Source organism: Electrophorus electricus, chromosome 2, assembly GCF_041902795.1.
Source record: "Electrophorus electricus isolate QZ-2024a chromosome 2, ASM4190279v1, whole genome shotgun sequence".
Classification (NCBI taxonomy): Eukaryota; Metazoa; Chordata; class Actinopteri; order Gymnotiformes; family Gymnotidae; genus Electrophorus; species Electrophorus electricus.
In genome coordinates, this window is record NC_137498.1 from 21,700,786 (window position 1) to 21,714,951 (window position 14,166).

Here is a 14,166-nt window from a genome sequence, read left to right on the forward strand (position 1 = left end):
TGTCAAACAAGCAAAACATCAAATATACAAGTTACTTTGCCAGACTGAATTGATAAGTTAAACACAACAATATAGCCAATAGTTTTCTAGCTCTTCATGATAGAAAGCGTGACTGGCCATGTCTGTCCATCGCCTCTGATTCCCCTCTGTGCAGTGAAATGTCCCTACAGAGTCCAGATAATCTAATCCCACTAAGATTCAGGAACCAGAGTACCTATTAAAGGTGTTGGCAATATGTGCATCAGTATAGATGCCTGCAGTGCAAAGTATCTTCAGTACAGTCACAGTCTCCACTTCCTTTACATGAAACCCATGACCTGGCCAATCCAGTTCTCATCACAATATTGGCATGAACAACTACTGAAGGCTATACTTAAAACCAAAAAAAAAAAAAACAGGACATGACAAATGAAGTGGTTTCACAGGTTGAAATTATTTATTAGTTAAGAAATATTGGCTTGTAACAAATCTAATGCAGATTTCACTCCAATATTTAGTCTTGTGAAAACCAATCTATTTTCTCTTTCAAATTCTTAACACAGGATGAATAAAAAAAGAAATTATTCAGAAAGAGACATGCCAATCATGAGTTAGTCAAAACTGCAGATTCTAGCTAGCAGGAATGGTGAAACATGGTCATGTGTATACTTGTGTAACTAAACTGGCACTGATTAAGGCTCATAACTGAAGAGTTACATGTGTATTGTAGCTTATTGATCTATTGGTTAAATCAGCAGTGTATCAAAAATATAAAAAAGGCCATCATTAAAGATTGGTAAAGCAATCCTGCATCATGGCAAATACTAAAAGAAAAGCTATGCCAAGTGAACATTTTTTTTTAATAAGGCTTATAAAGTAACCACAAAGCATCAAACGTGTAAGCTAATATTACATAATGCAAAAGTAAATTTAAACCACATCACCACTGTAGTCAATTCATCAAATTAATCCTGCTAACAACTAAATGCTTGCAATAGGACTAACTGGAAAACCTTTCCAAAATCAAAAAAATTTCAAACTCCTTGCCTTATATATATATATATATATAAAAAGTATACCTCAATGTGCATTAAAGGTTGGCATTCTTTGTAAAATAAAGGCTCAATAAAGAAAAAGGGGGGGGAAAAAAAGGAAAAAAAGTATGCAATATGCAAAAGCTTCATGTTGCTTTCTGCAACTGCCCAATGAACCACCTCCCAGAGCCCACCCTCTAGCACTGTATAAGTCTAAGTCTTCACTGAAGACCCCCGTGATTCTCCACCCCTCCCCTTACCCAAACCCCAACACACCCTGCTCACATACACATCACGAAGCACGATTACATCACTAAGCCTGTTAGTTTGAGAGGTTGCGCCTAGCCCACACCCCACCCCACCCCCTGCCCCGCCCCACCCCACCCACCCCGGTGCTCAGGCCAAGGTGGAAGCCTCAGCGCCGGTGCTCCACTCATCCCGCCCCGGGTTGTACGCCTCCATGGTGTTTAGGAATTCATTGCCGTCGAAGCCGCCCACAGCAAAGACAAAGTCGTCCAGCACGGCCACACCTGCGTTGCTGCGGGCTGAAGTCATGCTGCCCAACATCCTCCACTCATTCCGTGCTGGGTCGTAGACCTCCACACAGCGCAGCGCGTGAGAGCCGTCAAAGCCACCCACTACAAACAGCTTCCCTGGAATGGAAATGAGAACAACCACTGAGAACCTCTTCTCATTTACCGCAAACAAGTCCAGGCCAGTAAGGCACAGTGTTGGTACAAACACAGCTGTTGCAACTACCCCAAATGAATGACTGCATAATTAGCTAATGGGTTCCATTAGGTGTGTTTAAACAGAGCTTCTTAGTTCAGTCTTTGGGGATGCTAGCAAGTCCAAACCCTTTTCATACATGCCAATGCCACATAATTGAGGGCTGCAGAATGCTGATTACATGGCTCAGACGTGTCTGGAGCTGGACCAGAGCAAAATCTGTGACTTAACAGTCCACGAGGACTAGACTCTGAACCTCAGTCTGGGAATAGGTATGAAACAGTTCAGGGGTCTCCAGGGCTTACAGGGCAGCTGCTTTGGTCCCTGCCCCATGCTCCTCTCAATACCTTCTACCCTCAATACCTGCCCTCTTGAAGGTGCTAACCTGCGTAGATGCCCACTCCGGCCCCTCGACGAGCCACATTCATGGGGGCAATGAGCGTCCAGGTGTTGTTCTCGGGGTTGTAGCGCTCCGCACTGTTCAGACAGTTCCAGGACTCTGCTCCACCAATCACATACATGAAACCATCCAACTCGCACACGGCTGCCTGGTGCCTCCCTACATATGCATGTGCACACTTTAGACATAGTCCAACACATCCGGCCTTAAGCCATTTCTGGAACGGCAACATGACAGCAGTTACGTGGGGGTCAAAAACAGAAACTCACTGATATTTAAGGGGGCACAGCTGGTCCACTCTTTGGTCACAGGGTCAAAAGCATCGCAGTTCTTCAGACCTTTCTGCCCGCAAGGGTCTGATCCTCCAACAACATACAGCTTGTTGTTCAGAGAACAGACACCTAGACCCAAACACAATGTCCTTTTAAGTCAGCGTCCATCACAAGTCAAACCAGCTGAGCTCTTTGGCTGAGCCCAATGACTGAAGCCCCTCCCTACTTTGCCTACCTGCATTGCAACGATTGGTCCGGAGTTCTGGCACCTGAGCCCACTCATCCATGTTCGGGTTGTACGTCTCTCCACAGCTCAATTCATCAGAATGGCCGTTGGAACCGCCCATCACATAGAGCTGACCCTAATTGGTCGCAGAAAGGATATTTATTCACAGGACATTATGCCAAGTCAACTGAGCTGCAAATTACAATGTTGCATACCATGAGAACAGCCATCTGGAAGCGAGCCCGAGGGGTCCTCATTGGTGCAATGAATCTCCAGCTGTCAGTCTTCGGGTCGTAGCATTCCACAGTCCTTAGGCACTCCTCACGATTATAACCACCTAAGCAACAGTCAGAGCCACAGTTAGAACTTACTTATTTTTATATATATCAAAAATATTACACACACACCTCAAAAGGACAATATTTCTTCAGCAAAAAAGAACATGGCCAGATGGGAGATATTGGAAACTGGCCAAACACTCCACAACATTGCTTACCCTTTCGAACAGGTTCAACATTAACACACGATTTCTTAAGCCAAGTCTCAACTGCAGCAAAACAGATCCATGCCTCAAAATTACACCAACCTGCAGCAATTAACTGCCCATTGAGGGCTGCGGTGCCCAGGCCGGAGCGAGCATAGTGCATGGGAGCCAGCAGCCGCTCTGGCTCCTCCTCCTGGGGTGAAGCCTCAAAGCTCAGGCTCTTCTGCAGGCAGGGCGTGGCCGAGGGAGAGGCCTGGGGGCTGCTCCGCCCATGCAGGAAGATCACACACAGCACGCCATTCAGCACTGCCAGGCACAGGTACGTGCTGTCTGTAAGGAATAAAGAGAGAGAACTGAGGGCAAACTTAGCAATACTAAAAATAACATTTTACATGATACTGCTAACAGAAAATGAAATCTAACCAGGGATCTATCAGCATGAACTCAATTGCATAATGCTAACCGCTCCCACTAACCTTCATTCATCATTACCAACTTTAGCATTGATTAGGTTAATTGATCTTGTAAAGGATAAGAGTTACTGGTTACTGCTGACCAACCTCCCTGGTGTCATCACACGGATCAGGACACTTACTGGTGATCTTCTCGGAGGCGATGTACTTCCAGTCATGCTTGCAGGGTTGTCTGACCGAGCCGGGGGAGAGACTGCCGGAAGAGCTGCTACTCAGCTGCCTGTGAACGTTCTCACGTGGGGGCTTCTTCTGAAAAGGCACAGGGCAGCTACAGACACCCAGCCCACAGCCAGCGCTCTCGCACTCATTCATACACTTGCACACCCCCACAAGGACACACCCTACAAAGCTAATTATGCTCTGCACTAATGCTGGTCAAACCCCCCTCCCCACAACACAGGGCAATGGGACTAACCACAGCAGAAAAGAACCTCAGTAGTCTAAATCCTGGTCCAAAAATCGTTAGAGGTACGCCGCAAGTAAAACTACTCTCTCATGGCATAACACACGTGTTAGAGCGATCGCACTACCCTCTCTCGCCAAGAGAAGCTCACGTCGCAAAGCAGCTGTGCGATGCTACCCGTTTATCGCCACGCTAAGCGCCCAGCCTCTTGGCTAGCAGTGCAGTGACGCAGGACTGGGAGGGGCTCGGTGCTGGTTTTGGTGTACCTGCACAAACTGAATGTGGTCATCCTCAGCGCCAAACACCTCAGCCTGGCCCTCAAGCAGGCCCCCATCGAGAAGCTTGTGATCGGCCGAGTAGTACAGCGTTTGCACCTGCAAGACACACAGCGACACAAGAACCCATGTGGCTGTCTCCATGGCAACAGGGCACCCAGCAACACCGGTGACAAGGGGAGTGGGGACTGGTGGGGGAGGGGAGACGCCGCAAGCTCGCCGTCTGGGTGCTAGACGCCGGAGAAAAAGCCTCTTTCAGACTGTGAACACAATGTGGCTTCTGTTCAGGCGAAGGGGGTGATTTAGAAGCAGAATGGCACAGAAAGCTCCTCGGTCGCGTCCTTGAGTCCTTCAGTGCAGCACATTTAGATTCCCGTATGGTTTCGTCAGCATCGCAGCCCAGGCACTGTTAAGTTTGAAGAGAAGAAAAGAAATGGGGTCCGCCATTCATCAGGGCAATTGAAGGTGTTTGGAGTCGCTGGCTGGTGGCCATCTTCTTGGCTGGGGAGGTTAGTGAGGCTGAAGTAAAAATCATACACAATCCAGAGAGACTCAAGCATTTTACAGGCTGCTTCAACAGCTCCTTCAAGAAATTTGACTCCAGGGCGTAGATTTCAGTTCTCCTCAAGCTAAATTTAAAAGGTTTTTTCACAATCCAATAAATGACGAAACCCCAAAACAGCCATAAATAAAAAGTGCAAAAAACTTCATCCAAACAGAACAAATTGAAGAGGTACTGAAGAAAAAAAGAAACCATCCAACATATCCATATTCACAAGGGCCTGAATGTTGTGTGAGACTCATGTTATGAACCCAATTTAAACAAAAAATTCCCGTCTACCCATTCCCAGTTACTCTGATGTTTCTCACTTTAAAATTATTATTCTGGTAGAGTGCACCAGGTGTGTACTAACTTGTGCAGGCATGTAACAGACAATAATGCTACACGGTCATCATTTCATTATGATTTGATTACAGGCCAATAGATCTTGTGTTTCTAAAATACAGACTATGCCAAATTATATGAATTCTAAAACTAGGATTTTTCTTAAAATGTGAATGTTTCAAAAATCTCAAGAGTCTCTCTGGAGTCTGAGCTCAGTCTGTGTGCTGAAGGCTGTATTTGTGCACGTGCGACTTGGGTTGCAGTGACAGATGGGAGCTCAGCACTCCTTTGGCTGGGACTCCCTGTTTCTCCTCTCTCTCTCCCCCTCTCTTTTTCTCTGACTCATTACCCTGGCGGGCCCAGTCGTGGCTTCTTCAGTCTGCTCAGTGTCCTGTAGTTGTTTGCTCTAATAAACCTAAAGAGAAACAAATCAATGGGGAGGAAGAGCAGTTAGTGCTGATGTCCAAATGTAAACACACACACACGCATGTGTGCGCGCACACACACACACACACACACACACACACCTGCTCAGGAAAGAGAGAGACATCAGTGAGGCAGCAAAAAGGCTCTCTGTAGGTTTGGAGAGGAGCAGTTGCAGTGACGGGTTACTGCATGACACCAAAACGCCAACGAGCCAAAACTTTTGAGTTCTGCTCACCTGGACTAATCTCTCAGCTTTGCAGTGTGTGTAACAGCCCCGCACTGTACCTACTGCAAAATATATACTGAAACACCTGAGAGGGAGGTTGTGGTAACGAAAAGGATGGGGAGGGGACACAACACAAAACTATTCGGCCATGGGCCGAGTGCGAGTTTGTGTGAACAGACCTGGTGGATTGGTGAAAGGAGGACTGGAGCATAGATGGGCAGGTGGAGGACAGACACAAAAGCAGGGACAGAAGGACAGAGGAAAGAGACTCGCAGGGGAGCACAGCACTGACCTCTTCCATCAGACTCTCCAGTGGTTCGCCATTCTCCCACAGGCTGCGCTGCACCCAGCTGATCACCTTGGAGTAGAGCTTCCCATTACCAGGGAGACTCACATGATCTTCCAGCATCACCTCTAACTGCATGTCACACACAAACATACCTAATTATTATGCATCATGCATTTAATGCATCAAATGCCATGAGGCACCTACTAACGAGAATGGCTCAGAGGTGATCCCTGGGGAACTCACCTTCAGGCGGGGCAGTTTGAGAAAGTTTTCCTGCTCAGACACCTCCAGGAGATGTTCCTGAATGTAGCAGTCAATCTTGGCTAGCAGACGAGTGTCCCCCATGCTACTAGCAAAGTTGCGGTAGGAGATGGCATTCTGGGAGTCCATTTTAGAGAGCAGGAATTCTCCACAAATCTGACAATATGACCATCCACACAGATCAGTTTATGTCTCAAATACAGCACCTACACATTTATTTCCAGCAGTGTTGACCAGTGTTGCTCCCAACATTAGTGAATCAAACAATGCTGAGGTACTCTGGGCGTGTTATAGCAGGAAATACACTAAATCATGCCTCAAGGATTGGAAACAATATCACACCAGTCAGGTACAATGGGAAGTTATGATGTAGGTTTAAAGTCATCACCAAAACAATCATCCTGGCAATGTTTTAAGAGTTCTGTATTCATTCATTAGCCCCAAACTTTACCTGCTTCACTCTTTCCATCTTGAGTCTTTTGGCTGCAGAGTAGACCTCCTTAACCATCTCCTTATCTGCCTTCAACCTCAAGAATGAAAAAAAACAATAGAATAGCACAAACAATAAGTCCACTTTTATGAGACTTGATGAACTGAAATTATTAATTGATGCTCCTGAATTGTAGCAATAAAAAAATAACCCCGGCCCTTCTCTATTTCTGAGTTAACATACTGGGCAGTGTAGGCATAATTGAGCAGGATCTCCACAGCCTCTGGGTCCAGATCTTCAAACTTCACATGGGAGACACCATGAGGCTCAAGGTCGCTGTTAAAGATCTCAAATAAGTATGGGCTGCAACAAGCCAGAACTGCACGGTGCGCCATCAGCTCATGACCACACACCTGGGGAAGACAAAGAGCAAAAAAGATCACCACCAGGTTACACTGCAAGCAAGCAAACATGCTCAGGAGGATTACAGCCATCGTTATCCATCGTTATCCATGGACACTACGGATCAGTTTAATAAAAAGCAGGGGGGGAGCATGAAGAAACATGTTCATGGAGTAACAAGGTCCAAAAGGTAAAACTATGATGCAACTTTGAAGGCAGTATTCCAACCACATATGCTGACAAAAGATTCAGTACTGTCTCCTTGTTGCTTATTCAATTAATGTTTACAGGAATCTGTGAGTGCACCAACAACACTTGGAATTGGATCAGATTCCCTTCAGCCTGCCAGCTCTGGTTTGTTTTTTGCCTACACATCTACAAAGCATGTCTTTCATTTTAATGGGTGCCACCTGGCAGGAGGACACTAGTAGTTCCTGGAATTTAGTCGTGTGAACTAGTGTTCCACCTTTGTCCATTAAATCATCACACTTCACACTGCATAACGTTTCGGGGTGACTCAGCCCAAATCCTGCCTAGAGATAAATGTCTCAAAATTCCACCAATATTTAACTGTTAAAAATAACTTTGGATAGATGGAAGATTGTATTGAAGATATGGAAAATATTGTATGGCTTCCCATTCACGTCTCACACTGCTCATCTATTGCACCGCTACTCAGTGTGATAATATCCGTTTATTATGATTACTCATGTTCTTGTTTTCAGTTACATTAACCCCCCTACCCCCTTTGAATGAGTGGGGATCAGTGTACCTGAAGTCTCACATCGCAGAACTGGCCACTCTTTCTAAGGGCATTCATTTTAGCAACGGTGGAATCCAGGAAACTCTCATCTTCAAAGATCAAATATCCATTGGGAATCATTTTTTCTTTTTTGAATGTTGGTCCTTTAATATCAAAGAAAGAAAACACATTGTTCAAAAAGTGAACTTTACCCGACTTGGCACACACACACACACACACACACACACACACACACACACACACACACACACACACTTTGGTGTCATCGCTACACAAATGTCAAATTAAGGGAATGTTTCTCCCCCTCACCCCCCAGGTCAGTCCCATGAATTAGTCATGTGCTTACCTAATCAGAATTTACGTAATTCAGAGCAAAACAGCTGTGCCAAGAAGCAGCAAGATGGTACCCAGGTCGTTCCTTCACTGCAGGTTGAGCAGCACAGGAGACGCCGAGTACGTAGCGGGCACGGAGCGGGATGGGGGGGGGCAGCCGCGCTAATGCAAACTCTCAGGCTTAGAGCGACTGTAATCAAGTCCTCGGATTCCCGTTGGCTATAGAGTCAAACCTTTACTGTGTTGATTGTGCATTATAACCTGTAAAACAGACAAGGAGACAAGTATTAGCATTTCTTTATTTTAGGATGGAAGCATGTGGGGAAAAATCACCACAAGGGCAGTTATAGGTACATCCCTCTAGATCAATACGCAGATCCAAGTCCCTTATGGCGCAATTCCCAATCTGCCGAGATAACACACAGGCGTTCACGCAGTCCCAGCACACAGAAGTGAGGTCACACAGAGGGCAGGCAGCGGAGCGTACAACTCGACAAGCTCATCGTCAGGCAAAGCACACAGAAACAGAGCTCTCCACTTCACACATGTGCCAAGGCTCTGAGTTTAAGAGGACTTTCTAGAATCAGATGTAGTATACAAGCACAGAGATGTACCAAGGCTTCAAATTAAACTGGATTTGAGATCACTGTTGTTGCCCTCCAAGACTGGACTTGCCCACCCCATCTTAAATACCCACATACATACCTACATATGGGCCCTGAGTCAAGGTCAGCCAGCACTCCACCAGCCTCATACACCAGGTCTAAGCTCCTAATGCAGCTCAAGCTGAGCTTCCCACAGTCCTGTGGCTGAGGGCTGCTGTAACACCTTTCCCTGTATAAGCCACACTGCAATTCTAGTTCCCCGCCCATTCCCAACAAGCATACATGTTCACGCATGCTTCGCTCCCACCAGTGGAGAGGTTGTTGCATATATAGATCCCGCCCAGTCAGCCCTGCCTCCTGCCACCTTACTAGGAGTTTCTCAAAAAAAAAAACTACCACTATTCAACAAGTGGCATGGTTTCAGATTCTTCCTGGGAAGCCAAAAAACAAAAACAAAACAACAACAAAAAACAAAAAAAATAAAGTCCTGATTTATCACCGCCATGTTCCCAAAAGGTTGTGCAAGCGACAGATGCAGAAGCCAACCCTGAGAGCATGGTCCACATGCTGGCCAGGTTGTCTGGGGGCTAGCCCAAAGCCCGCCAGCTCTATAGAGAGAGGTGTAGGATCAGTGCGCAGTGCCAAACACCTTCAAGACAAATTCTTGTCACAAGAGAAGCCATTGAGCTGTTTTCTCCAGCAGTACCAGACACCTTCCTTGTTCTTGCAGGCTGTACTCACATGCTAAAACTGATTAAAGGAGTGAAGCGTGAGCTCAAGCAACCTTTGGGAATACCAGAGATTCTGCACGAGTCACTTACTGGTGAGCAGGTCTCACAGCTTAGTGAGCTCCACCAGACATTCACTCTAGCCGCAGGTGGAGTTTACCCTTTACCATGAAAGGCAGCAGTGATCCAATAGACCACCAATGACCTTGACCTGAGAGCAGCCAGTCTGCTTGGAGCAGTCCTTAAAACCAAAGCCTTAAAGCACAATGCAAATAAAGGCATCGTGGGGCTTGGTATGTGCAGACAGCCATGATGCCCTCTACTGAAGGACGGCAACACCTAGAGACATAGCTATACAGCAGTTGTGTGTGTGTGTGTGTGGGGGGGGGGGGTTATGAGAAGAGACATTACAGGCAAAGAAAGTGGCAAAGAAAGATACTTCTGTTTGCGCTTCAGCGTTGTGGCTGACCTCTGTTGAAGTGCATTCTCAAATTGTGTGTGGGACTGAGAAATGGGGAAAGAGAGAAGAGGAGAAATGGCAGAAGACAGTGCAACAGTTGTTCTGATGACTGCTAAAGTATTTAACAGTGGGGCATTACTAACGTTCTTAGGAAAGAAAAAGAAATAATAATCGCCACACGACCCAGACATGCCCATCAGTTCTCTAACAAGTCATTCCTTTGCCCAAGTGCAAAATAGGGTGTTTGTGTATATATGCATGTTCATGAATAACCCTTCACGCTAGTCACACTCCCACACAGGAATCTTGGCCAAGCCAACCAAACCAACCCAGCAGACTACATATCCCAGCTGTCCTCACTCTGAAGCTATTTACTTATTTGGTGCAAAATAAAGTGGTCTCTGTAGTCTTTGAGGTTTATGTAAGGAGATCAGATGAGCTCAGACACACTGTTCTCAACACCCCCCCCCCCCCCCCCCCCCATGTGCTTTTATGAATTTACTAGGCTTACACAACTTTACAGGAATGGGTCCTAAGGACACAATGTAAAGGGAAGAAGAAAAAAAGAAGAAGGACAATTTGTTTCACAAATGACAGAATCACAGCTCAAAAGTAGAGGAGACGTTGGTTTTGTTGGGTGCAAATGGACTTGCTTACTTTGCTTCAGAAGTGTAAGTGCATGCTGATGGGTACATGTAGTGAACCACCATGGTAGAAAAAACTCACCTGCATGTAGTGTTCATTTGGACAGCATAATTTTCAAAAGGTTGTGTAACATCTGGCAACATCTGCATCTGCTCAGGCACCACCCCCGTGCTTTCCATTTGTACAAAAAGCCAAAAGAGCTAGCAAGTCGGGGGCAGTCTAACTCATTACTGTCTCACTCCATCCACAAAACAATAAAATGAAAAATGTAAAGGCACAGTACACTAGATCCTCTCATTTTAACTATAATGTTTCGCATCATATTTACAAACGTAATTTTTCTTAAAGGGGCTTGAAGGGTCTCGGGTCTTAGTAGATTTACTTATTTTTTAAATCAAAATCTTGGTCCATTACAACTTCTCTGAGATGGCAACAGGCATGAAATCTTTCAGTCCCTAGACTAGGATAATCTGAAGTATTTTTCCTAATTATCTTCTATTAAAAACTCCAACTTAAGAGCAGAGGTTAACAGGAAAATACAAATCACTATTTAGACTAACTTTACCTGGATGTCCACATAGGATATTCATTATAGTCAAAGATTAACATTAAACATGCTGTGAAGCACTGTCTGGTTTAAAAAAAAAAAAAAAAAAAAAAAGCTAGAGCGAGAGAACATGTCATTTTTTCTTCTGAAAACTCACTGAGGGGAAAACAGCAATAAATCCAAAGTCCCAGCACTGGGTGAGGCTAGTCAGGAAACACCTACCACATCTTAGTAGTACCTTCTTGGGGAAATTTGTCACAGGGTTATTTCAACTTACTTTCACTTCCTCTAGAAATACGGAAAAAAAGAGCAACTTGACCAAACACAAGTCCCATTTTTGTATACAACCACCATGTTCTTTACTGAATAATTAAACGCACCCCCCCCCCCCCCCCCGACTTAACACTGTGCTGAATGGCACTCAGTAAACAACAGAGAAACGGTGCTTTTCAATAAAGTATCTGATGTACCATTCTTCTAACCAGAGCAGCTGACCGTTACACCAAATCAGTATGGTGGTACTAAGAATGTACAGCAGAGGGCCTGATTACAAATCACAGGGTCTCTTGCACTTTCACAAAAAAAGTCCGTTCTATTAAATGTATTACCTTTACCGCACTATGGCATCTGGATGTTTTTTACAGAATAAAAGGAATAACATTTAAGAAAAACTCACATTATTTCCGAAACGTAGCCTTGCCAGCAATGCATAAGAGGGCGAAGAAGAGGAAATGGTGACTTAGGAAAAAAGTATGTGCTTCCTGAACGTGGTCGGAATTGTAAGAAGCCAAGTTCGTATTCAACAATAATATGGGGAAGGGTGCATGAGGAGTAGCCTCACGTTGTCTTGTTAGAGGAATAGGCGAGGAAGCAATTTTTGTGCCTATAGTATGCAGTGTGTAGCATTAAAAAGGCACCAATGCCTCCACCGTAAGATATTTAAGCACCTCGTGCGGTAACCGTTTTCTCGCCGCAAGACTTGTACTCGGACGTCGCGTTACCGAGCATGACCGCCAGCCGAAACCAAGAATGCCGTTCTTCCCTGACGTGCGATTAGACGGCCGCTTAATGTGTCCTTACTATAAAACAGGACTAAATAAAATTCCAGCCCTACAAGTCTAGCCCACGTCCTGAACACTGACTTTCAGGCTCCGCTTTGAAATTAAACGAACATAAATTACACGGCCACGTTGTCCGGACATGCACGCGCTTTCGTGGCCGTCGAGAGCAAGGCTGCTCAACTGATCAACAGATTAAATGTCGGTAGAAACACGTTATTTTAAAAAATTAATTAAATAAAAAAATACGGTTCTCCACTGCATACCAGCGGCCTAAATGTGGAAGAGACGCGGTAGTTTTCTGACAACACCCGCTACCAGCCTTACGATCGCCACAATGTTGCTGTGTGGACTCTAGTTATTGTGTTCGGGCAATAGACCACAACTTACTAATGAAAGCGATGCTACTGGATGCTACAATGGTTTACCGCAAATAGCAACCCTCATCACATTTATCCATCTTACACGAAGAGACCAAAAAAAAAAAACCCTTAATAATCAGAAACCAGGTCAGTAGGTCTAAAAAATAGGGTGTTGGCCGTAACTTCGTATGACTATCACAATGTAGCCTACTGAAGGCTGACACCTTTGTCCACTGATGATGTCTTGGTGAACCGAGGGAACTCTAGAGAGGACCCGACAATCCTTTCTTAAATTTGAGCACGATATATTTTTTTTTTCATTCAGAAGTGAGCGTGTCCTGGTGTAGAGAAAAAAAATTTAAATTACGCACATTAACATCCGTCCGCGTGGATTTAACAAGTATCTTAACCTAGCTAAGTTAATTAGATATACTCAAATGTACAAGTATGAGATCGGTCATTTAATGTAATCTAGTTAGACCACCGTCGTCCTAGCTGCGTTACTGCGCAGTATACACGCTTCTCTCATCCTCCAGTATTCACCTCATTTAGAGATTTCAGCAGTGATTTAAAACGTGTTTCGCTTTTCCGTTGTCTTAATAGCATCAAATGAAGTAAAGATGGTAGCTTGCTATCAGATCATATATAAAATAGGCAGTACCTATATATTTTCTCAACCTACCGGGATTTATTTTTGTGACCATCTTTGAACTCAAACTGCAGCCACATGACAATCACACCGACACGCGCGCAAATTCAGAGGCTCGCGGGCTAAAATGTTGCAACGAGCCAGCAGAGCCACAATAGACAACGCTAAACCTTTCAGGCTACAGTAACACTTAAAAAAACAAAAAAACAAAAAAAAACAAGGGATAACAGGAGTGTTCCTATACTTCAGTCGCGATGCAATTAATCAAAACTATGGACAGCTAACAAGCTAGCTAGCTAGCTAGCTACCGCTTTACCAAATTTACTGAAATAGACATACAAGACATTTTACCTGATCCGTTTGACAGTAGACGATGGTAGACATATTTAAGGTAAATTCAAAGCTGTCTGACAAGGTTATTGCCAAAACAATTGGGCTAACACGGTTTTGGGGTCCAAACTGAGATGTCGGTAGTAATCGCGTTGCCGTGGGGTCTGCGCGAGCTTTGGCTGGAGGACTGAGCCACCCTCAACAAAAGACTCACCGCCCGTGACGTGGCCGCTCGAGCTCCGCCTGCGGAAAAGTACCGAATACCAGCTGGAGAAGCTGTGCACGAAACTAGTTTAACGAGGCATTGTGTGACCGCCTCGGTACTTAGATTTCACATATTGTTCGATTTATATTTAATGTAGGGCAGTAGTATAGAGGTTTGCAGTGCTTGTATTTTCATAAGTTATAAGTTTTGTTTTGTTTTTTTCGCAGAAGCAGGCTTACTGTAACTACATTTTAAACGATTGCTATCCTGATGCGCGGAGGAAAGA

At 44.9% G+C, this 14,166-nt stretch overlaps 1 protein-coding gene across 3 annotated transcripts; it reads right to left on the reverse strand.

Moving 5' to 3' along the window:
* Positions 1-414: 414 nt before the first annotated feature.
* On the reverse strand, positions 415-13,860 carry ivns1abpa (influenza virus NS1A binding protein a). 3 transcript variants are annotated; one of them, XM_035528946.2, is made up of 15 exons: positions 13,697-13,859; positions 8,305-8,552; positions 7,968-8,101; positions 7,037-7,206; positions 6,815-6,890; positions 6,346-6,519; positions 6,106-6,231; positions 4,267-4,374; positions 3,720-3,846; positions 3,227-3,454; positions 2,856-2,977; positions 2,650-2,776; positions 2,412-2,543; positions 2,128-2,301; positions 415-1,666 (listed from the first exon to the last, which is right to left on the reverse strand). In XM_035528946.2, the coding sequence occupies exons 3-15, from the start codon at positions 8,076-8,078 to the stop codon at positions 1,410-1,412; spliced, it is 1,932 nt and encodes a 643-aa protein (XP_035384839.1). In that variant the 5' UTR covers positions 8,079-8,101; positions 8,305-8,552; positions 13,697-13,859; the 3' UTR covers positions 415-1,409. The 3 variants fall into 3 exon arrangements, with proteins under 3 accessions (XP_035384839.1, XP_035384840.1, XP_081551703.1); XM_035528947.2 differs by lacking the exon at positions 13,697-13,859 and adding an exon at positions 8,997-9,150; XM_081695577.1 differs by lacking the exon at positions 2,128-2,301 and having other exon boundaries at positions 13,697-13,860.
* Between the last annotated feature and the right edge of the window lie 306 nt (positions 13,861-14,166).